At 50.4% G+C, this 24,093-nt stretch overlaps 1 protein-coding gene across 10 annotated transcripts in view; it reads left to right on the plus strand.

Moving 5' to 3' along the window:
• WNK2 (WNK lysine deficient protein kinase 2) overlaps positions 1-24,093 on the plus strand; it is a 141,473-nt gene that overhangs the window by 101,472 nt on the left and 15,908 nt on the right. For 5 of the 10 annotated variants that reach the window (XM_082401023.1, XM_082401029.1, XM_082401027.1 and 2 more), the window contains 9 exons: positions 4,298-5,121; positions 5,412-5,481; positions 7,368-7,450; positions 7,547-8,241; positions 9,518-9,732; positions 10,637-10,825; positions 11,551-11,649; positions 18,120-18,164; positions 19,636-19,895. In XM_082401023.1, the coding sequence (XP_082257149.1) occupies positions 4,298-5,121; positions 5,412-5,481; positions 7,368-7,450; positions 7,547-8,241; positions 9,518-9,732; positions 10,637-10,825; positions 11,551-11,649; positions 18,120-18,164; positions 19,636-19,895 (2,480 nt within the window). The remainder of the gene's footprint in view (positions 1-4,297; positions 5,122-5,411; positions 5,482-7,367; positions 7,451-7,546; positions 8,242-9,517; positions 9,733-10,636; positions 10,826-11,550; positions 11,650-18,119; positions 18,165-19,635; positions 19,896-24,093) is intronic. The other 5 variants (XM_082401026.1, XM_082401030.1, XM_082401031.1 and 2 more) reach the window with 5 other exon arrangements.

The raw sequence follows: 24,093 nt of genomic DNA on the forward strand, positions 1-24,093 counted from the left end.
CCAGTTTGTTGCTGTATAACTGTTCTTATGATTTTTCGTACCTCTGTGATATCAGTTGTAATTTCTCCTCTTTCATTTCTTATTTTGTTTGAGTCCTCTCTTTTTTTCTTAACGAGCCTGGATAAAGGCTTATCAATTTTGTTTGTCTTTAAGAAAAAAACCCAGCTCTTGTTTTCATTGATTATTATGTTGTTTTTTGGTCTCTTTTATTCATTTCTTCTCTGATCTTTATTATTTCTTTTTTCTGCTGACTTTGGGCTTTGTTTGTTCTTTAATTCCTTTGGACAGTAAATTAGGTTATTTATTTGAGATTTTTCTTTCTTTTTGAGGTAGGCCTATATTGCTATAAACTTCCCTCTTAGAACCACTTTTCAGTGTCACATAGATTTTTGAAAGTTGTGTTTTTATTTTCATTTCTCCAGATGTTTTCTGATTTCCTCTTTGATTTCTTCATTGACTCATTGTTTTTATAATAGGATATTGTTTAATCTCCACATGTTTTTGTTTTTTCCATTTTTCTTCCTGTAATTGAATCCTAGTTTCATACTTTTGTTGTCAGAAAAAATGCTTGATGTAATTTCTGTTTTCTAAATTTGTTAAGACCTGTTTTGTGGCCTAGCCTGTGATCTATCCTGGAGAATGTTTCACATGCACTTGAACAGAATGTATATTATGCTGTTTTTGGATGGAATGTCCTGTAGGTATCTATTAAGTCCAACTGGTCGAATGTGTCATTTAAGACCACTATTTCCTTATTGATATGTCCCTTGATGTAAGTAGGGTGTTATAGTCTCCTACTATTATTCTATTGTCAATTTCTCCATTTTCTGTCTGTTAATATTTGCTTTCCATATTTAGGTGCACCTATATTGGGTGCATATATATTAATGAATGTTATATTCTCTTCTTGTATTGATCACTATATCATTATATAATGCCCTTCTCTGTCTTTTTTACACTTTCTTCTAAAGTCTAATTTGTAAGATATGAGTATCGCTACCATCTTTCTTATCATTTTTATTTCCATGAAATATCTCCTTCTGTCTCCTCACTTTTAGTCTGTGTGTCTTTCACTCTAAAGAGAGTCTCTTGCACATAGATGGGTCTTGTTTTCTATCCGGTCATCCACTTTATGTATTTTGATTGGAACATTTAGTCCATTGACATTTAAAGTAATTACATATAGGTATGTATTTAACTGCCATTTTGTTACTTGTTTTCTGGTTGTTTTTGTCATTCTATATTCTTTTCTTCTTCTTTTAGTTTCTTCCCTTGTGGTTTGATGATTTTCCTTAGTGGTATGCTTGTGTTACTTTCTCCCTATTTTTTTGTGTATCTATTGTAGGATTTTGATTTGTGGTTACCTTGGGGTTCATATATGTTGATCTATATATCTACTTGTTTTAAACTGGTAGTAATTTAAGTTCAAACACATTCTAAAAAATGTACATTTTTTTACTCCTCTCCCCCACATTTTGTGTTTTTTTTTTTTTGGCCACGCTGAGCGACATGTGGGATCGTAGTTCCCTGACCAGGGATCAAACCTGTGCCCCATGCAGTGGAAGCGTGGAGTCTTAACCACTGGACTGCCAGGGAAGTCACCACATTTTGTGTTTTTGATGTCATATTTACATCTTCATGTTTATCCCTTAGCTGTTTATTGTAGTTATAGTTGACTTTCTAATTTTTGTCTTTTAATCTTGTACTAACTTATGTAAGCAGCTGATCCACAGCCTTTACTATATATTTGCCTTTACTAGTGGGATTTTTCCTTTCCTATAAATGTTTACATCTTGTTGTAGCCTTTTTTTTTCCACTTGGAGAAGACCTTTTAAGACTTCTTTTAGGGTGGTTTAAGTATTGATGAACTCTTTTAGTTTTTCCTTATCTGAGAAGTTCTTTATCGCTCTTTTAATTCTGAATGATAATCTTGCTGGGTAGAGTATCCTAGGTTGTAGATTTTGCCCTTTCAGCACTTTAATATGTCATGCCATTCCCTTCTGGCCTGCAAAGTTTCTGCAGAAAAATCAGCTGATAGATTTATGGGTGTTCCTTTGTATATGACTGTTTTTTTCTGGCTGCCTTTAAATTGTCTCTTTGTCTTTAAATTTTACCATTTTAATTATGGTACATTTTGGTGTGTGTCTCTTTCAGTTCATCTTGTTTGGGACATTCTCTGCTTACTGTACCTGGATATCTGTTTCCTTCTGCAGGTTCAGGAAGTTTTCAGCCATAATTTCATCAAATACATTTTTGACACTTTTCTCTCTCTTCTCCTTCTGGAGCCCCTATAATGCAAATGTTAGTATGCTTGATGTTGTCCTAGAGGTCCCTTAAAGTGTTCTCATTTTTTTATATTCTTTTTCTGTTCTGATTGGATGATTTCCATTATTCTCTCTTCCAGATCTCTTATGCATTCTTCTGTATCACTTAGTCTGCTATTAAAACTTTCTAGTGTGTTTTTCATTTCAGTTGTTGTATTCTTCATCTCTGACTGTTTATTTTTTATATTTTCTACTTCTCTGTTAAAATTCTTACTGTGTTCATCTATTCTTTTCCTTAGTTCATTTAGCCTTCTTTTTACTAATGCCTTAAACTCTTTCTGGTAAATTACTTATCTCTGTTTCATTAGTTGTTTTTTCAGGTTTCTTTATTTTCATCATTTTTTCATTTCAAACACATTCCTCTGTATTTGCATTTTGCTTAACGTTCTTTGTCTCTATGAAATTAGGTGAAACAGTTACCTGTCTTGGCCTGGGAGGGTTGCACTTGTGTGGGAGCATCTCTGTGCAGTCTGTCTGCCCAGTGGCTTTAGCAGGAGAGCTGGATCTGAAGTGAGCATTGGTCATGTCTTCCCCAGAGTGCGCTGACTGGTATTACCTTGGTGGTAGGTGGGAATGGAGATGGAGAGGGTGGAGGCAGAGCCAGATATGATCTGGGGCTGCTTCTGTGCTCAGTGGTCATCACTGCCCTATTAGGATCGGGGTCTGGTCCCAAGGTCTGGAGCCGAATCCCTGAGGGTGGGGTCTGAGCTACCTCCTTTCCCTCTGAGTGTGTGCTCTTCACCCGCCCGACAATGGCACCTTTGCACCAGTGGAGATCCATGCTGGAGCAAGAGTGTCTGAGTGGTGCCTGATGTAGGCCGGTGTGTGTGCTGGTGCTGTCCCTGCACACCAGTCAGAGCTCCAGTCTGTCCTGATTTGCCACCTCTGTGAACACCAGTAATGGCTGCTCCCACCCCATTCAGATGCAGGGCTGGGTCAGAGCTGGCTCTGTCTCCCACAAATGCACTTTCCTCCGTGACAGCAGCCTTTGACCTAGTGGGAAGCTGTGCTGGAGCTAGAGGTGCCGGGGTGGGTGTTCAGTGTGGGCTAGGGCACGTGTTGGAACAGTTGCAGGAAACGGACCAGAGTCCCAGGCAGTTTCAATCTGCTTCCTCTGTCTTGTTCCTAGGAGTAAGCAAGAGTGTTCACACTCTTCACAAGCGAGTTCTAGGTTTGTTATAGCCCAATATGTGTTCAAACGGCTCACTCCCCAGGGAGGATCTCCAGGCCCTTGTAATCCCTCTCTACTTCTGTGTCCCCTCCTAGGGGTGCCAGTTCTGACCTGATCGCTTCTTACCCAACTCCATGTGGATCTTTACAGCCTTGGTTGTATAACAGTCTTCCTGCCAGTCTTCGGTTTGATTTTAGTGAGAATTGCTCCACATTTGATATATTTTTGAAGTGTTCATAGAGGGAGGTGAACTAGTAGAAGGTGTCCTTCTATTCCTCCATCTTGATCTCCTCTCTCTGGTCTGAGCTTCTGATCTTACCAAAGCACGGTGTCTGGTTCATCAGAAGTTCCTGCTCACTCCAGGGCAGGGGAGTGTGTACAGCTCACTACTTAGATTTTATAATTTCATTTTACAATTTTGTGGAATGGGCCAGTGCAAGGGTGACCAGAGCCATATTTTTATGGAGCTGGAATGACAGTCGACAGACAGGTGATGGGTTAGTGCCTGATGGCTTAGTGCTACAGAAAAATCAGAAGGGAGGTGTGGGTGTGCTAGTGCAGCTGAATGGTTCACTGCTGGTGCATAGCCTGAGGTGGGAAGTGGGGCTGCAGGAAGACCTGTGCAAGGTGTCTCAGGCAGAGGCCAGCACATGCATGAAGTTGGCACATCTGAGAAAAGGAGAGAGGACTGGTGTGTTAGGGCACTGCCAGCTCATAGAAAGCATCTTTTTGGCTAGCGAAGTGCCAGGTGAATAGGACCAGAATAGGTTAGTGTAGTGTAAATTTTTCCTATTTCTTCTAGATCCAGTGTTCTGTAAAGGCCAGCTGTCTTTGAAGGAAAAACCCAGCTTCTCGGCTAGTCTGCAGCTTTTGAGCCAAGCAGGCCTCAGGGACCCTCCTGGTGGTGCACCATCCCCTTTGGTGCCATCATCCCCTCCCGTGACTGCTGTGCCCCAAGACGTGGCCCCACCAGCTGCCAGTCCTAAGCCAGAGCCAGCAACAGGGGCTGCCATGCAGGCAGGGGTCCCAGGGACCCCTCAGGGGCTGGCCAGTGAGCATAAGACCCCCTGGCTACTAGTGGAGACTCATGATGCCCAGCTTGCTGCACAGGCCCCTGGCACAGGCCAAGGGCCTTGTGCCCCATCTCTGGAGACCCCATCCCACTCCATGGGTCTAGGGGATCCTGGCTCAGCCAGAGAGCCCAGCACCAGGGGGGAGCCCCTGTTGGCTTTGGCTCCTGTGTCTGGTGCCCCTGGCGGGGCCCCTCAGCCCACCCTGGGCCAGCCCCTTCCTCCACTCCCCTCTGTGGTGGGCGCCATCAGCCTGGCCACTCCCCAACTTCCCAGCCCCCCGCTGGCACCTACCGCCCCCCCTCAGCCACCCTCAGCCTTGGAGTCAGATGGGGAAGGGCCACCCCCAAGGGTGGGCTTCGTGGACAGCACCATCAAGAGCCTGGATGAGAAGCTGCGGACTCTGCTCTACCAGGAGCATGTGCCCACCTCCTCAGCCTTGGCCGGGACCCCTGTGGAGGCAGGTGACCGAGACTTCATCCCGGAGCCCCCAAGAGGGGACGAACCCCGCACAGAGGCCGCTGGGGGTGACCTGGCCCTGCTGCCCCAGCCTGCGGTGAGTACCACCTCACCCAGAGGCACTGTCCCCAGGTGGGGGTCTGGACAGGGGCGGGGACTGACTCTAACCCAGGCCAGTGGGCATCCTGGCCATATAGAGCCGCCTTACCCCAGCCCAGGCCGTCCTGTTCTCGGAGACCCCTGCCTGACCCACCCGTGCGTGTTTTGCTCGAGTGGCCTAGGGAGGAGGAGCCCAGCCTTTGGACTGGAGGAGAGGATTTGCAGTTTTGCTGCAGAGGTGTTAGCAAGTGAGGCTCACAGCTCTTTCCTTTTTGTTTCTTTCTTCAGTTGGAAAAGTCAGAAACGGCCCTTGGATTAGATGTCACGTTGGAGCAGGCCACGTCCTTGCCAGTGACAGGTAACAAGCCATAGGCGCTACCAGCCGTCCTTACTCTGAAACATTCTGCCTCTTTACCCTTCATCCCCACAGCATCTTGGATGGGACCCAGATGTGGCAGGAGCTCGTCATGATAAAGCCTTAGTTAAAACCCACTGAGTTCTAGCACAAACCATGTATTCACACTCCAGGGAGAGAAAGTCCTCTGTCTGTGGAAATAGGTGAAAGCCCTGTTGACTGCGTGTTGGGATGTTATCAGGGGCTGTCTGGCCCCCCAGTGCTCTCAATATGTTCTGGTGGACACCCCTAGCTTCCATTTCTTTAGAAGGTTACAAGATGACTATTTATATTTTGGACAGAGTACAGGGCCGGGGAGTTCCAACAGGTCCATGAGAGCTGCCAAGCTGGAGCCATCTGTGAAGTTCTGAAACAGGATTTCCTCTGTGGCTCCTGGGTATTATGTATCTCTGCAGGAACTCTCGCTGTAGTTTTCATTTCATTATCTGAACACCTGTGTTTCAGCCCAAGGGAGTTGGTCTGACCTTCTAAGGTGTTGGTTCCTTCTTGGCCTGGAATTTCTTGGGAGATTAGCAAGATAAGGATCCAGCTGACCTTGTAACGGGACCCTGGGTGTGTGTCAGTGGCAGGCACAGCCCCCCAGTTCACAGAGCAAGGGGAGTGGACCATTGGATTCTGGCCGGACCCCTGGACAGGGCATTCTCTTATAGATGCCACACTTGAGAGGGGTGGGGCAGCTGTAATTGGGGTCAGAAGCTGTAGCATATGATGTTTACCTGCGGAAGATGAGGGTCATGGGGTGAAGCAGGAGTGTGCTGGGGAAGGGAGAAGGCGAGAGGTTGTACCTGAGTGCCTGCTCCATCTCCTTCTGACTTCTGTCCGTGAGATGTGTACCATGGGCCTCCTTCTGCAGAATCAGTGACTTCAAGTGTTGGAACCTTCCAGAGTACAAAACTCATAGGAGAGATGTAAGGAGACAGATTCTAGTTTGGAAGAGGTGAACTTTTCTGGCAGTCAGAGCTGTTGGTAATGAGCCTCCTGTCCCTGGAAGTGTGCAAAGCAAGGTTGGAGGATCCCTGCCACAGGCACGTGGGGAGGAGTATCATATGTTGCCTAGGATTGGGGTTGCATGACAGACGGGTCTAGGTCTTCCCAGGAATCTGTGAGGGGGGCAGCCCCCCAGCCTGGCTGGAGGCTCTGTCAGCCCCTGTCACCACCCCCAACCTCCCACAGCGTGTCAGTCCAGCTCGGGCTAACGCACAGCCTCAGCTTTCTTTTGCTGTGTGCAGGTCTCAGCTCAGGCCAGACTCCCACACATGAGGTCCTTCTGCTTCTGTTGTTTACTCTTCACAGCAACCTGGGAAGGCTGATCAGAAATATCACCTGTAGATGGGGAACTGAGGCAGCCTCAGATGATGGGGACCTTCCCTAGACATTGGAGCAGCAGGGTTAGGAATTAGCCTTATTGATCTGATCTTCCAGGACCTCATAAGACCCTTTTATCATCGGAACATGTCAGGGAGAGAGAAGGTGATGCCATCAGGTGATACAGATATCAGGTGAGACAGGGTGACACCATCAGGGGTACAGAGAGGACAGGTGAGACCGGTGATAGTCATCAGGTACGTAGAGGGCCTGGCTGCGCCTGAGGGTCTGGAGCAGGGGTCTTCAGGGACCTGAGTGGTGTTGGGCTGATGTCTCCCCGCTTTTCTGGGTTCTAGGGAGTCTCCTGTGAAGTGACGGAGTTAAGATGTCAGTAGTTTTCGTTTTCCTAGCTGCACACACACCTTCTCACTGCCACTCCTTTTCTCTTCTGACTGGCTGCTTTTGGGCTATTCCTGCCCTTGTTCTCTGTACCAGCCTGAGTAATGATTTTGACGTTCCTACAGCAGAATCGTCTTTGAGCAGCATGCTGGGCTGTGAGGGAGGACAGGTGGCCTCAGATTCGCCTGTAGTACCCAGTGTCCCCCAGGTAAGGAGTTTTCTCCAGTGAGACGCTCAGTGGGTTGGCGGGCTTGCTCTCTGATGGTGTTTGTGTGGAATCTTTTCCTTTCCACTGTTTCCCAAGGATGCCCCTGCTTCTGCCATCCCTGCACATCTGGAGCCCACAGATTGGACCAGCAGCAGGGTCCCTGGGGAAACCTTGGCCGAGTCCATGCAGAGCTGCCCGGGGACATTGACTCAGCGTGGCCAGGACAGCCATCCCCAGACACACAGCACTCTGGTCTCGGGATCCCCTCAGAAGTGGCCAGGGCAGCAGGATGGCAGCTCGCCAGCCAAAACTGTGGGCCGGTTCTCAGTGGTCAGCACCCAGGATGAGTGGACTCTGGCCTCCCCCAGTAGCCTGCGGTACTCAGCCCCACCTGACGTGTACCTGGACGAGGCCCCCCGCAGCCCAGACGTGAAGCTGGCTGTGCGGCGGGCACAGACGGCCTCCTCCATCGAGGTCGGCATGGGCGAGCCCCTGTCCAGTGACTCTGGGGACGAGTGCCCTCGAAGGAGGCCCCCCATGCAGAAGCACACCTCCCTGCCTGGCAGCGGTGGTGGTGTGGCCAGTGACTTTGTGAAGAAGGCCACTGCCTTCCTGCACAGGTCCTCTCGGGCTGGCTCCCCAGGCCTGGAGACACCCAGCAGGATGGGCGTGAAGGTCCCCACCATCAGCGTGACCTCCTTCCACTCCCAGTCATCCTACATCAGCAGTGACAATGACTCAGAGATCGAGGATGCTGATATCAGAAAGGAGTTGCAGAATCTTCGAGAGAAGTAGGTCCTGCGGACCAGGTTGGGTCCGGGCCATGGTGTCAGGGAAGTGTCTGGCAGCTGAAGTCCAGGTCCTGCCATGTGCACTTTGAGCTGCCTGGGCCGTGTGACAGGGTACAGGCGATGTCCCTGCCGTCAGATCTGGTCCCTGGTCTCTGAGGGCCACACCTCCCCTCATCCTTTGGTCTTACACACAGGCCTTGCTCACACTCGCTCTCTCCCTGTGCAAGTTTTACCTGCCCCTGCTGTGGTCAGGGTCACTGAGGTACAGCTACACCATGAAGTCTCCTTCAGGGCAAGAGGGCCCCACTGTACAGTTACTAAGGTGGGGAGAGGCTGGTGTCCTTGGGAAGGAGTGGCCATGGGCTCTTGGAGTGGGCCCAGAGATGGAGACGTGGGCAGGAGGAGTCCGTGCCTCTCTCCCACTATTGGCTCTGCAAGGAGAGCCCCAGCCCCGCCCTCACCTCAGCACCTGCTCTCCCCTTCCCCTGCCCCAACACTAGTCCTAGCTGCATGCTCCCTGAGGAAAGCCAGCAGGGACCACCCGGCCCTTTCCTGGACTGTTCTAGAAACTGCCCTTGCCCACAACCAGTGATTCTACCCGAGTCTTCATGGCAGCTTCCTACCCACGTGACCTGTCAACTCAACTCTATTCCCAAGGATGGTGTTGCTTGTGAGGTCAGCCTGAGCTGGAAGCTCCACTGGCCAGGGCTGGAGCCCTGGGTCCCTGGATAATAACACGTTTTCTGTAGACTTGCTTGTGCAGGCTTCCTCTCCTCTGAGAGGCCTCTTGGGCCGTGTTCCCTCACATGGAAGAAGTAACACTTATTTGCCTGATAAGCTGAGGCAACCTTCCAGTTCTGAGCACTGATTATTTGTTGCTTCACCCATGTTCATGATTAGGGTTTGTGTTGTAAGCATAAATGTGTGAAGTTGTTCATACCGCTCCCCCTACCACTAAAAAACACAGCAATGTTACAAATCTGGATATCAGAAAACTTGAATCTCCTTAGGCTGGCCTTGATGCAGTTCTCTGTTGCTGGGTGTGTTGATGCCAGAGACCCCCAGTGATACTCTCACTTGGCTTAGATGTAAACAGAAAGTGACGTTTAAATGCCCCTGTGTCCCCTGTGCGTGGCCCATCTGCCCAGGCTATCCTGTGGGCTCCCCGCCCCACTCCTCACACCTGTCCTGCCAGCCCCGGGCTCTCCTGCAGGGGCCTCGTGTTGGAATCAAGCAGAATGCCCACCTGGCTTCCCTCTTCCCTTCCCTCCTGCAGGCATCTGAAGGAGATCTCGGAGCTACAGAGTCAGCAGAAGCAGGAGATCGAGGCCCTGTACCGCCGCCTAGGCAAGGCGCTGCCCCCCAACCTGGGTCTCTTCCACACGGCACCTCCAGTCGGCCGCCGGAGAAAGACCAGCAAGAGCAAGCTGAAGGCGGGGAAGTTGCTAAACCCCCTGGTGCAGCAGCTCAAGGTCGTGGCCTCCAGCACAGGTTGGCCCAGGGCCCTCCTGGCCGCCCTCAGGCGTGGGAGCGGGGCAGGCGGGAGGCAGGCACTAGGCCCTGAAAAAGCGCTTCTTGAATCTCCTTCCATTGGAGCAGGGAAGCCTTTTCAGGCCTGGGAGAGCTGGGGCCTCCGCCCCTCCTGCCGGGAAGGAAGGACTGAGGGGCAGGCCTTCTTGGAGTCCTCAGCCACCTGTGGGTTGCAGTGTGCTCCTTGCAGAATGCTGCCTGGGATGGGGGCTGCTTCCTCTGACCCCATTTCTCAGGCATATGTCGCCCCCTGACAGAGGGGGTCGAGCAGCTGCCTTGTTGGGGGGAGAGGATGGTAAGGCTCCCCCACCCGCAGTCTTTAACCGCAGTGCCCAGGCACTGAGAGTGCACCCTGACCCCGAGCCCTCACACTCCGGGCTGGGGACCCAGTGAGCTGAAATCCCCAAATGCGCCAGGTAGGAAGCCAGCAGTGAGTTGACCTTAAGTCCTCCCTCTCCATGTTACAGATAACCTGCAGGGCACACGTCCAAGAATTACAAGGATTACACAAAACTACATGAATTCCATGCCAATTCCTAAAGCTAACATGAGACTTATGAGAGTGAGGACATCCGCAGGTCCCCTTTGAGCCTAGGTGTGCATCTCCAGGTGTGCTGTGGTCCTTTCACTGCACTTGCACAACACAGGCTGGCACAGTGTTGGTGATTAGTGGAAAGAGTGGTCATCTTCTTTGATCTTCCTGACACCCCCACATGGGTGACCCAGCCATGCACCCGTTGCCTGCAGGGACTCAGCTTCCCCAAGGTCACCCAGCAAAGAGCAGGGAGGATAGACATGGCCTGAGCTGGCTGGTCTGTCCTGTGGTGCCTCATCGTGCCTGTCACCCCTTCTCCCCCCAACCCAGGTCACTTGTCAGACTGCAGCAGAGCCCCTCCTGCTAAGGACCCTGCCCAAGCTGGGGCAGGGCCCACAGCAGCTTCAGACCCATGTGGGAAGGCAGTTCAGACCCAGCAGCCTTGCTCCGTGCGGGCCTCCCTGACTGCAGACATCTGCTCCGGCTTGGCCAGTGAAGGAGGCGGAGCGCATGGCCCAGGTGATTCCCAGCTCGCCCGTCTCTGAGCATGTGCTAGCCTCATAGGGCCCGTGTGGCATAGAGGGGACGTGAGCTGCGGCCAAGGCAGCCGACAGCTTCTTGAGGAAAAAAATGATAGACGTAGCTTTTGAATGAAAAAAGCGGATGGCCTGCCCATCATCGAGTCTTGCTGTAAGCGGCTCAGAGGGAGGTACGCTTTGCAAGAGCCGGCCTGGGGAAGGCGCCAGGACCAGTGAGAGGTCAGATGTGGCGTCTGCTGCGTGCTCTGCGCCGGTTCCCAGGCACTGGCCCAGCCCGTCCCACCCCATTCCCCACTAAACATGGGTCCTTCCGTCAGGAGGGCCAGCTGGGGGGACGAGGGCACAGCTCTCGAGCTGGGAGATTGGCCTTGAGGAGGAAATGCTCGTCACCGCTGCCGTGGACGTAGCAGCTACGCGATGAGGTGCTCCACCCCCACCATCTCTGTCCAGAGAAGTCGTGGTGACCGCTGCCGGTGCCCACCCCCCACCCTGCCCCGCACGCTCTCCTGGGGTCCGCTTCTCTTCCGCTCCAACACTGCCTCCTTTGCATTACATGGTCAGTGGCTGTGGTCCTCTGGGCTGGGCTAGGTGGAGCCGTGGATGCTAAGTGAAGAGGCTGATATGGCTTGTGGTGTGTAGGAGGAATCCCAGAGACTGTACTTGATGCCTGTCTCTTTGTTTTCTTCCCTCTATATTCATTTGCAGGCTGGACGGTTTACCACCCAACGTCTGAGAGAGTGACCTATAAGTCTAGTAGCAAACCTCGCGCTCGATTCCTCAGTGGACCCGTGTCTGTGTCCATCTGTCTGTATTTGTTCTTTTGTATTTTATCACCTCCTGGCCCTTGGTTTCTCCCCTGCCCCTCCCTGTCTTCATTACCTTCCATACATTCTGTAGGACGCCTACCCCACCCCATTGAAATCACCTGTTTAATATAAGAAACGGAACCCCGTCCATGTCCACCCTTCTGGCCCCACCACAAAGCGCCAGTGCATGCTCTTGGCTGGCTCATGCCCGGACACCAAAAGCATGTGCAGTGGCTCACCCACTCCTGGCCTTGGGCGCTCTGCCGCCAGGCCCCCAGGTGCTCTGCATTTCTCTCGTCACTCGTTTGTTTAGTGTTTTTTTCTTTTTTTATGTTGGACGTAGTTTTATTTCTGTTGCGATTGTGGCAAATTTACACGTCCGCTGTCCCCAGCTCCAGCGACAACAAAAAGACAACCCCGGCCTTCTCTAGACGCATGGTGTGTTTCACACGTGTCTGGACTCTGAAGACATGCATGTAGCAAGCTGAGACAGTTCTAGAAGGTCACTGGAGGGTGTAACTTCTGTACAAGGGCTGTATCACAACGTCCAGTACTGTTAACCCACTGCCCCACTCCCTGCATGTGGAAATGCTGAGAGAACGTGCTCCAGCTAGGATGTCCCAGCCCCCCTCTCCATTCTGGTCACGTCAGGAATCTCTCTAACCCTGAGAGCTGTGATTCCCAGCCTCCTGCTGTGCCTCTCTTTCTGGGCCTGGCCCCTCCTGGTCTTCTATCTAGCTGGAGCACTTTACTTGGTGTATTTCCCTCTCATCTCACCAACCTCAGAGATGAAGTCAATTATTCAGTTCCTCAAAGCTCTGCTAAAGCAAAACTCAAGTCCCAGTCATCCTCAGACTCCCTGGAACACCCTCCTAGTACCCAGGGACTCCATGTCCAGGAATGGCACATCTGCTCAGGCTGTCCAAAATCGTTTTCATTCCTCAGATCAATTGGCAAATGATTCAAAAGCTGTGAGGTTTTCAGGTTTTTGTTTTTCAACAGAAAGGTTAAGCTTTTAACCAATTGGATTGTACATGCTGGTTTAGGGCATGTGGCTTTTGCTGGTACAATAAAGATACATTGTGCTTGTTGTGATCTGAGGCCACGCCCATGGTAGGCGTCCATCAGAGTTCAGTGTCCATCCCCATCAGAGGGACTTTGGCACCCTCCTGTGGGAGGGGCAGGTTGGAGGCATAGGACCGCGTAGAAATGCTCAGGGACTGCCCAGTGCCTCTTGTCCACTAACGGGGGCCCTATTTCAGCTCGAGTGTCACGGGGCTACTGGTTAGTCGCTAAGTTGGGTGGGGGCTGGGAGGCCTGCATGCATGCTGGCTCCCTGCTTACCTCACGCCATCACTCACTGGCCCTCTTCTGCCCGTGTGTGCCTGGCTCTTGCCTGGGAAGCTGTGGTGAGGGCACCTGGGCCTCCAGGTGTCTCATGGTCGGACAAGTATGTGTATCACTGCCGGGAGGGTGGCTGGCCGGGCATGGGAAGCAGATTAGAGCAGGGCACTTAGAATAAAAGTGTGCGAGTGATCAGCGCCATGTATGCCCCTGAGGTCATTGCCATGCTACCTTTCTACCCACGTGGTTCTGCTTCTTTTTCTAAGGGTTTTCATTTGCATCATTGTTAATTATTGTTCCAGGATTAAAAAAAAATTTTTTTTGAGGCACAGTAGGGACAAAGGGTTTATGTTTTACTTCTGTCTCTGTGGCCAGGAGGAAAGGAATGTGTGAGGCACGGCTTGGTGGAGACAGGGACCAGGCCTAGGCAGGTTGATTTTAGGTAGTGGTACCTGCTGGCCTGTAAGGCCTTTTTTCCTCTGATGCTGTGAATCTAATGGTACTGCTTGTTTTCACACCCTGGCCCTTTTAGGCACACCTTGGCTGAGTTCCTAGTCTTCGGGCCACAGCTTGGCCCCCACATGGTCTGAGGTTGCTGGTCAGAGACTGTGCTGTGGGTTCCTGCCCTGGGCCCTCTCACCCACCGGCCTCCAACTGGGGGCATGTGCAGGCTCAGCCTGTGCTCCTGCTGCTCTAACGGGGTGGAATGCCCCAGGACACCGCCTCCTGTCCCACGTGCCCTGGCATTTGCCAAGCCCTCTAGGGGTCCTCAGTCTGCTGGTTTCCGGGTGACCAAGGAGTTTTGTGGTCTGAGAGGAGACTGAGTACATGCCTGTGAGAGGCTGGAGGGAAATTCAAAGCTGGTTGCAGCCCCTGAGGGCTGAGAGGCAGGGGACTTTGGGCAAAGATTGTAGAGAGGAGGGCATGCAGAGCAGTTGGAAGACCCTGAAGCGTGCCCACTCGGTGGGATCTGGGTTGGCTGCGAGGGCTGGAGGGAGCTTGAGCTTGGGTGCTGAGGGCCATGGCTTTGGGGATGTGGGGGCAGCTAGCCCAGCCCAGAGCTAAAGCCAAGAGGTTTTCAATTTGCTGCCTTGAACTGAACAGGAGACAAGACTAGGAAAATAAAACCTGTGTTAAGCTTTGAAGTACAGAAAGAAGGTCCCAGCTTCAGTGAAACTCAGAGAAGATGAGAGAGGTTGGAGATGGGTGGGGGCATCTGGGGTGGAGCTGCAGGCAGCTTCAGGAGGTGAGGAGGTAACTTGGGGTGGGCGAGGCAACCACGCACAGGATGGAGAGCGGGGGGAGGGAGGGTAAAGCCTGGACGCCTCCGCGGGGCGGGTGCCGGGACAGGCCAGCCATCCGAGCAGTAGGCGGGCCGGCCCCCAGGGAAGGGCCAATGTGGGGGTGAGGCTCTGGGCACAGAACCCTCCTTGCGGCCAGTGGAGGGTTCAGGGAAGCTTGGAGTCGGGGTGGTGGGGGGTGGCGCGGTTGTGTTCAGAAGTGGTTGTGTCCTGTTGGTCAGAAGCTGTTGTCAGACCCATTGATCCTCCCTGCCTCTGGCTCCTACTCATCCGAACAGAGTCAGGTGCGGGTACCCTTCCAGGACTTTCTCTCTGCACATGGAACGATGGGGTCTGCTTTGTGTTTTTCGCACATGTCCATCAGCAGCAGGCCAGGTGCCCATGCTGTAGCAAGTTTGTCTCTGGGACCCCGAGGGGCCGCTGTGCAGCCTCCAGGTCCTTCCCTCACCTGGGCGTGTTCTCATCTCTCCCTGTGGGGACTCAGGCAGGGGAGGTCACCCAAGGAGGAGACACCCCCTCACAAAGCCCCACCCCACCCTACGACCACTCAGGTTGAGCTGTCCTAAGGGCAGGCCCCGTGCCACCTGGGGAATGAAACTCAGGGTGGAATCACCCTAGGGCAGAGCCGAGACACATCCTGCTTCCCTATTCATGCTGCACAGAAGAGTTTCAGCACTTGTCTCGGTTTGAGACTAGGTGGCTGGATACAGAGACGCCCGGAATGATGTTTTGGCTCTATATGCCATTTGTTTCTGGTGCCGGAACAGAGTGTCTAATCCCACTGTCAGGTGTAAGGCTGACCGTTGGAGGTACCCCTCTTGTCATGGGGGAGGTGGGGAGGCCCCTGGCAGGTCCGCACTGAGGCTGCTGGCCCCAGTTCCTGTGAACTTCGTTAGTATTTGAACACTGATAAACAGCAGGTGTGCTCGTGGCTGCAGGGCCTGGCCCACTTCTTAAGCAGTCTGCCCGCATCGGATACCCTGGGATTTGAGGTGTCCCTCGAGCGGTCCAAGGGTCTAGACGGCACTGGGTGCCCGACAGGGCTGACTGTCCACACCAGGAGCAACCTCTGTTTCCATGCCAAAGTGAATGTGAGGGCAAGTGGTGTGGGGGTCTCACTGCACGCAGGCCTGGGTGCTGCCTGAGACCCCTGGCCTGGCTGTGAGGGCAGGTGGCTGGTGGCTCTGTGGGCGACTCCTGCAGACACGTGCTGCACCAGGACAAGGCTTTAGGTCATCCAGTGTGTTGCTCCTTTGCAGTCTGGGAAGAACAGTTTTCCCAACAGCTGGGAGAGGCTGCCGAGCCCTGCGTCCCTAGCATCTGCCCTTGTAGAAGTTTCTCTGAGTCGTTCTGGGGCCTCTAAGCCAGCTCTTGCCAAGCCTTGGCTAAGGACGGAAGTCCTACAGGGGAAGACTCACTCTTCATGGGAAACCAGGGGGTGGGGCTGGTTAAAACCATTATGCCCCATGTGGGCCTGATGTGGGCTTCCTGTGGGCCCACCTGGGTCCCCTGTAGGCCTCCTGTGGGCTGTAAGTGGGCCCCTTGTGTGTCCCATGTGGGCCCTCTGTGGGTCCTCTGTGGCCCTGGTGCCCTTGTGTTGCTGCTTGTAGCCTGCTGGCTCTGTAGGCAGGAACTCGATGTATACACTAGCACAGTACGGGTTGAGCAGGGCTGGGTGGAGGCTTGTTCATCAGAATCTGTCTGCATGGTGGGTGTTGAGGGCAGGACCCAGGCCAGGGCACAGACACGGGGGAGGAGATTCAAGTGGCCACCTGAGGATGGACAAGGGCTCTGGTGTGAGTGCGGACTGGTTAGCCACATGATGCCTGCTCAGCTGTGGTTCTGCACTGAGCCGGACAGTGTGGCCTCAGTGTGGAGGGACCCGAATCTGTTTTGTTTGTGTTTAAAGGTCCACCCTAAGGGCTGGGAGCCGTCTGTATTCTGGTCACCTCAGGGCCTGTGTTCAGCGAGGGCATGGAAGGCTGGGGGCTCTCCGTGCTCCATCTCCTCGGGCTGTGTCCGGTGAGGGTGTGGAGGTCTCAGTGGGCTGGTATCACTCTCTGGCTCTGAGCACCGTGTCCTGGTGGCCGATGGCTTTGACCCTGGGTTCCCGGGAAAGTCTGTCTGGGGCCCTGATTGCAGGCCCAGGCTCTGTCTAGCACTCCTGACCAGGCAGCTCCTGGGGCTGGCTGGCGTGTTCTCTTTCCTGTGAGGGTGACGGGAGGCAGCTCTGAATGCAGAGCTCTAGCTGCACTAGGAGGTGCCAGGCAGGCACAGAGCAGCCTTTTGAAAGAACCTGCTACTGTGAGGCTGCAGGGACCTGGCAGAGTGATTAGTCCCATGTCCCAGGGTCATCTCTAGGGGACTGCTATGGCCCAGAGGACGCTACAACCACAGGAATCTGACTAGGAAACATGCACTCATCTGGTGCCCTGCACGCTCACAGAGCCCAGGACCCTCCTCCCTTCGTGCCTCGGAGCCCCCAGAGGGCCTTGTGCTCTCAGTTGGGGTCCATCTCAGGACACAGACCAGCAAAAACCCTTCAGAGTTCCCACTGAGAATCAGTCAGTCTGGATTGCTGGCCTTTTTGGTTTTATTCACACATTAGAGACCCCAACAGGATATCACCTCCCTTTTTACAAAGTCAGCCTCACAGAACACAACAGAATGAACAAAAATAAGTGCAACTCAATTTGAGCTAGGTTTCTGAGCCCAGTGGGCACAGCTTTTCCCCAAGAAGCCTTTGTCCCCGCCCCCAAATGCAGGAGGCAGCATCTTGCCTTCCGCAGCAAGAGTGCTGGGAATGGCTGAGTGGCGGGCACCCTCCAGGGAGTATGGGGTGTGCAGGGAATTGTGCTCCAGGCGAGGGGGCCGTGGGCCGGAGCACAGACAGACCCTCCGTGCTAGTGTGGCCTTGCTGAGTGACCTTGGGGACACCTGAGCCGTCCTTGCCCATCCCACGTTTGCCTGTTTGGCTCCCTGGAATGCCACTGGGTAAGCCGGGTGTGGCAGCCCCTCCTGGGCAGCTCATCTGCCCTCCAGGTGGGCACTGACTGTCAGTGCCAGACACTAAAGTCACTGCCCATCTGTCTTAGCACAGACAGCCTCTGGGGAGCACAGGGCCTGGTAGCATTTTAGTCACGGTGCAATAAGGAGGCCTCGCCCTGCCCCAGTGGACCTGGAATACCAGATGAGGCAGCAGCGATACAGAGAATCAGGGTCGGCCCTGCCTCCCACCTCCCACCTCTCTAGATAGGACCCCTCATATTTCCCCACCACACTTGCCACTGGCCTGTTCAGGGCAGCTGTCCAGGATCTGGGATTGGCCTCAAACCTGCAAAACAATGTATCTTTTTGCACTTGGAAAACCACCCATGGGCCTCCCTCTGGGCAGAGCTAGGCTCTGCTCCATTGAGAGCTCTCCTGGCTGACTTTTAGTGGGTTTCCTGCCTCAACCAGCGGGGCTCCCAGAAACCTTACATTTGAAAGCCAAGCAGTGTGCTTTGCTTTTTTTTTTTTTTTTTTCTCCTTTCTCTCTCTCTCTCTTTTTTTTTTTGAATATGCTTCTAGAGACACACACACTTCTACCTGAAGCTTGGGGCTTGGCCCTGCACCTCCGCCCTTCAGCGCAGCTCTTGTGAACCTCCACACTGACTTGGGGGCCGCCCAGTTAGCCCAGGAGGCTGGTCCCTTCTCTCTGAACTGCTGGCCTTTGCTCCTCCTCGCACACTGATGACTTTTGCTTAGAGTGTGGTGGCTTGTCCCCCATGTGTGCTGTCCTGCCTAACCCTGTGGTCTTGTGTCATTTCTTCTTCCTTTGCAGGGTCTGCCTTGAAGCGTCTCTGTCTAGGCAAAGAGCACAGCAGTCGTAATTATCGGGTTTTTTACCCCTTGTCCGCTTCCATCGCATGGGCTTTCTTGTGGCTAGTGTGCGTCAGGGTTTCCGCGACTAGACCGGGAGCCGAGGGCCCAGCAGGTGGCCGGGCGTGGGCCTGCTCTGCGCCCACCCTTCGCGGGTGCTGCTTGGCCTCCGCCTGGCGAGATAGCCGCCCTCGGGCGCCCTTTTGAGTCTCCATGGCTCCTAGAGTTTGTGCATTCTTGCCAGTTCACATCTAACAGGCTGTCCTTCTCCGGAACGTCCACATATTACCAATCATTAATTGGCTCCTTTTCCAAAACCGTAGGAATATTTCCTTGAAGTGCTAAAGATGAGTGCCCCTCACAGAGGAGAGATGCCGGGACAAAATGGGTATCAGTTTACCTGGGCCGCCCACTGCTCTCATCTCATGCCTTTTTTTTTTTCTTTTTTTAATTTTTCTGTTTTTCTTTTCTGGCTGAAATGTTCATGTAGAAATAGCAGCGTGTGTAAAATCTCATCACTAATGTTTAACTGTTTGTGTCTGTGCTGTTTCATTGCTAGCCTCTAAAGTAAACTACATATTGCAATGGCTTGTTTGAAGAGATGGTCATTAGGTTATTTATTTAATGCAGAAAATTTAAAAATTGGTTTATCCAAAATTGCCAATAAGAAATTACATGCTGGGGAAGGAAAGGGACACAATTCAAAAAAATTTAAAAGTCCTGTTTTGGTCATTAAAAAAGATCTTTGAGTGAAGTGGCCAAGTGCGCTCACCTTTGTCCCGCTCCAGCCAAGCCATAGCCCCAGGCCTTCCCGGGCAACCGGGCCTCCCAGTTCCTCCTGCTACAGGCATCAGCCCCTCAGTTGGCACCAAGCCTGTAGACCCATGTCGGAAGGCCCTGGGTATTTGTATCCTTTATTATTATTACACACTCTGGTGAGTAGAGGCGTGATTTCTGTGTCTTAAATTCCAGATCACCAAGTCATTATCATTCACGGGAACATCAGCAATCCAACCTATTGCAAGCATTTTCCCTTTGCTGGAAGGATAGCAGCAGCTGCTAAGCCTTCTGCCTAAAGTATTGTTGAATCGCCTCTGAATCCTCATATTAGAGCTGAGAGTGCAGAAGCGTGAGGAATTTGCCCCCAGTCTGTGTCCAGCTGCACCAGGAGTTTTCTGAACTCTCTCACATGGGGGTCTGGTGGTCCTGGGCAGTGTGGGCACAGAGGATGCTGAGTGAGGCTGCCAGCAGCTGGGGTCCTGTCCCCTGGCTGATGAGATGGGTGATGGTTGCCTGGCAAAGCCCAGTCCCCTGAGGTCGCTCCACTGTGTCTAAAACTGCATGGATCCCCCCAGTGCAGACCATCTCCTGAAGCAAGGTGTTGCCTGGCTTAAGCAAGACCACTGTATGAATGACTGCAGCCAGCCAGTGGTGCTGGCGTGTGGTGTCACCAACCCTGGCCTGTGTGTGCTCTCTAGGGTCCTCCACCAGCAGCCTGGTCCCGGGCCCTGAACCGGGCCCCCAACCTGCCCTGCACATCCAGGCGCAGGTGAACAACAGCAACAACAAGAAAGGCACCTTCACGGACGACCTGCACAAGTTGGTGGACGAGTGGACAAGCAAGACGGTTGGGCCCACACAGCTGAAGCCGTCACTCAACCAGTTGAAGCAGACGCAGAAGTTGCATGACATGGAGGCCATGGCAGGCTGGCCCCCGGCCTCTGGCGAGCCACGGGCTGTAAGTGGGGCATGGCGGGGGCTGGGCTTGCCCAGAGTCGAAGGCACAGAATGGGAATGAAGCTGTGACTCCAGATCTCAGCTGAACAGCTGAGCAGCAGGCCCTAGCTCAGTGTTGGGCAGTGTCTAGGTGGGACTGGCCAGCAGCTTGCAGGTGTGGCCTCATCCTGGTGAGCCCACCTCAACCTGTCTTCCACCAGAGCCCAAGCTGGCAAAGTGGGTGGGGTCTGCACAACATACCCAGGGGACACCCCTTACTGGGTTTTAGCTCAGGTGCCCCAGACCACGTGGGGCAGAAGTGAGGAGCTGCTGTCTTAGGTTTTGTTCTGTGAATTGTTCCTGTATTAGGACTGCTGACTTCAAAGCCTACTTGAAGGAGTATTCCCTCTTTATCAGTCTCCTGGAGGAGTTTGTGCAAGATTATGTTATTTTTTCCTGAAATGTTTAGCAAAGTTCACTGGTGAAGCCATCTGGGCCAGGAGGGTTTTGTTTTTCTTTTTAACTTTTTATTTTTTGGGAGAGTATAGTTGATTAACAATGTTGTCTTAGTTTCAGGTGTACATCAAAGTGATTCAGTTATACATATACATGTATCTATTTTTCAAATTCTTTTCCCATTTAGGTTGTCACATAATATTGAGCAGAGTTCCCTGTGCTATATAGTGGGTACTTGTTGATTATCCATTTTAAATATAGCAGTGTGTACATGTCAATCCCAAACTCCCTATTCCTCCCCCACCCTTCTCCCTGGTAACCATAAGTTCAGTTCTCTAAGTCTGTGAATCTGTTTCTTTTTTGTAAATAAGTTCATTTGTATCATTTTTTATTTTAGATTCCACATATCTCTAGGTCCATCCATGTTGCTGCAAATGGCATTATTTCATTCTTCTTAATGGCTGGGTAATATTCTGTTGTATATATGTACCACATCTTCTTTATCCATTCCTCTGTTGATGGACATGTAGATTGCTTCCATGTCTTGGCTATTGTAAAAAGTGCTGCAGTGAACATTGGGGTGCATGTATCCTTTTGAACCATGTTTTTCTCCAGATATATGCCCAGGAGTGGGATTGCTGGATCATATAGTAGTTCTATTTTTAGTTTTTTAAGGAACCTCCATACTGTTCTCCATAGTGGCTGTACCAATTTACATTCCCACCAACAGTGAAGGAGGGTTCCTTTCTCTCCATACCCTCTCCAGCATTTATTTTTTGTAGATTTTTTGATGATGGCCATTTTTTTTTTTTTTTTGAGTGTGGGAATGTTCCCCTATGATCTTTTACTTCAAAAAGTTTCAAACATACAAAAGATTGAAAATTCTTCAGTGAACTCTCAGGTACCTTCTACCTATGAGCTATGATTGACATTTTGCTGTTACATATTTATCACACATGTCTACATCCCTTGAGGGTAAGGTTTGCATTATGGATTTAATTTCTTTTACAGTTTTAGTACCATTTGGGTTTTCTATTTCTTCTTTCTGTTAAATACTGCTTTTCTAACAATTGATACACCTCTAAATTTATCTAAGTTTTCCAATTAATTGGTATAAAGTTGTTTATAATATTTTCTCTTCACAGTTTGCAGGATTTGCAGTGATGTCTTGTTTTTCATTCTGATATTGGTGATTTCTCTGAATTTATATTTTTTATTCGCCTTTTCAAAGAACTCATCACTTTGATGGTAATTATTGTATATTTCATTAGCTTCTTCCTTTTATTATTCCTTCTCTTTATGTATTCCTTCTCTTCTATCTTTGGATTGCTTTTTTGTTCTAGAAAGTTTCTTGAGATGTGTAGTGCATTGATTTTGAGCCTTTCTTCTTTTATAATACAGGCATTCAGGCTATAAAATTCCTTCTAGTGGTATTAGCTGCATTCCAAAGGTTTTGATATGTAGCATTTTCTTTAACCTCTGATCAAAATATTTTATAGTTTCCATGGTGATTTGAGGTAATATAGTTATTAATTTCCTCATGATCTTTTTGATAGTGGTTTTTTGGGGATTTTTTACGCCTAGTCGCACTGTGATAAGAGAACAGATTTTGTGTGTTTTCAGTTCTTTAAAACTTGCTGGGACTGGATTTTTGACCCAGGTTGTCAGCCACTGCTCCACAGGTGCTTGAGGTCATCCTCTTCCATTCCCTCTCACGTCCATACTCCCAGTCTGAACTTCTGTTCCTCTTCTGTAGTAACCTCCTGACACTGCACCTCCATGAGTTTAACTCCTCAAATCTATTCTCCATTATTCTGGGACAGAACTGAGAATTCATAACACAGCCCCAAGGCCCTGCAGGTTCTGCACCTCAAGCCCTGGGCAGGCTACTGTCTACTCTTCTGTCCAGACTCCACCACATCAGCTCTCAGTATCTGTGCTGGGCCAGGCCCTGTCGGTCAGCTCTGCTAATTCTGTTGTTCAGATGTCTGGGATTCTTAATAAGGTGTTTTGTTTTTTTTTTTAAACTATTCACCACTATCCATTTCTAGAACTTTTTTATTATCCCAAACAGAAACTACTCAATAAGAAATAACTCTCCAGTCCCTCTTTCTGGTAACTCTGGTAACCTCTATTCTACTATGAATTTGACTTCTCTTGGTACCTCATATAAGTGGAATCATACAATATTTGCCCTTTTGTCACTGCCCATTTGCCTTTTTGTCATAATGCTTTCAAGGTTCAATTTTTTTAAATTGTGGTAGAATACACATAACATAAAATTTAACATCTTAACCATTTTTAAGTATATACAGTTCAGTGGTATTAATTGCATTCATATTGTTGTCCAACCATCACCACCATCCATCTCCAATTTTTTCATTTTGCAAAACTGAAACTCTATACCCAATGAAAAATAACTGCCTATATATATATATGCCCCCCTTCCCCCAAGCCCCTGGCAACTACCATTCTACTTTCTGTCCCTATGAATTTGACTTCTCTAGGTACCTCATATAAGTAGAATCATACAGTATGTGTCTTTTTATAACTGGTTTATGTCACTTAGCATAATGTCTTCACGTTTCATCCATGTTGTAGTGTATGTCAGAATTTCTTTCCTTTTTATTTACTTATTTTTTATTACTATTTTTTTCATCTTTATTGGAATATAATTGCTTTACAATGTTGTGTTAGTTACTGCTATATAACAAAGTGAATCAGCTATATGTATACATATATCCCCATATCCCCTCTCTCTTGAGCCTCCCTCCCACCTTCCCTATCCCACCCCTGTAGGTCGTCACAAAGCATCAAGCTGATCTCCCTGTGCTATGCAGCAGCTTCCCACTAGTCATCCATTTTATATTTGGTAGTGTATACAAGTCAGTGCTACTCTCTCACTTTGTCCCAGATTCTCCTTCCCCGACTGTGTCCTCAAGTCTGTTCTCTACATCTGTGTCTTTATTCCTGCCCTGCCACTAGGTTCATCAGTACCGGTTTTTTAGATTCCATATATATGCGTTAGCTTATGGTATTTGTTTTTCTCTTTCTGACTTACTTCACTCTGTGTGACAGACTCTAGGCCCATCCACCTCATTACAAGTAACTCAATTTCGTTCCTTTTTATGGCTGAGTAATATTCCATTGTGTGTATGTGCCACATCTTCTATATCCATTCATCTGTCGATGGACATTTAGGTTGCTTCCGTGTCCTGGCTATTGTAAATAGTGCTGCAATGAACACTGTGGTACATGTGTCCTTTTGAATTATGGTTTTCTCAGGGTATTTGTGCAATAATGGGATTGCTGGGTCATATGGTAGTTTTATTTTTAGCTTTTTAAGGACCCTCCGTACTGTTCTCCATAGTGGCTGTATCAATTTACGTTCCCACCAACAGTGCAGGAGGGTTCCCTTTTCTCCACACCCTCTCCAGCATTTATCGTTTGTAGATTTTTTGATGATGGCCATTCTGACTGGTGTAAGGTGACACCGTGATTTTGATTTGCATTTCTCTAATGATTAGTGATGCTGAGCATCTTTTCATGTGTTTGTTGGCAATCTGTATGTCTTCTTTGGAGAAATGTCTATTTAGGTCTTCTGCCCATTTTTAGATGGGGTTGTTTGTTTTTTTGATATTGAGCTGCATGAGCTGTTTGTAAATTTTGGAGATTAATCCTTTGTCCGTTGCTTCGTTTGCAAATATTTTCTCCCATTCTGAGAGTTGTCTTTTCGTCTTGTTTATGGTTTCCTTTGCTGTGCA

The sequence above is a fragment of the Balaenoptera borealis genome (genome assembly GCF_965194805.1).
Source record: "Balaenoptera borealis genome assembly, chromosome: 8".
Classification (NCBI taxonomy): domain Eukaryota; kingdom Metazoa; phylum Chordata; class Mammalia; order Artiodactyla; family Balaenopteridae; genus Balaenoptera; species Balaenoptera borealis.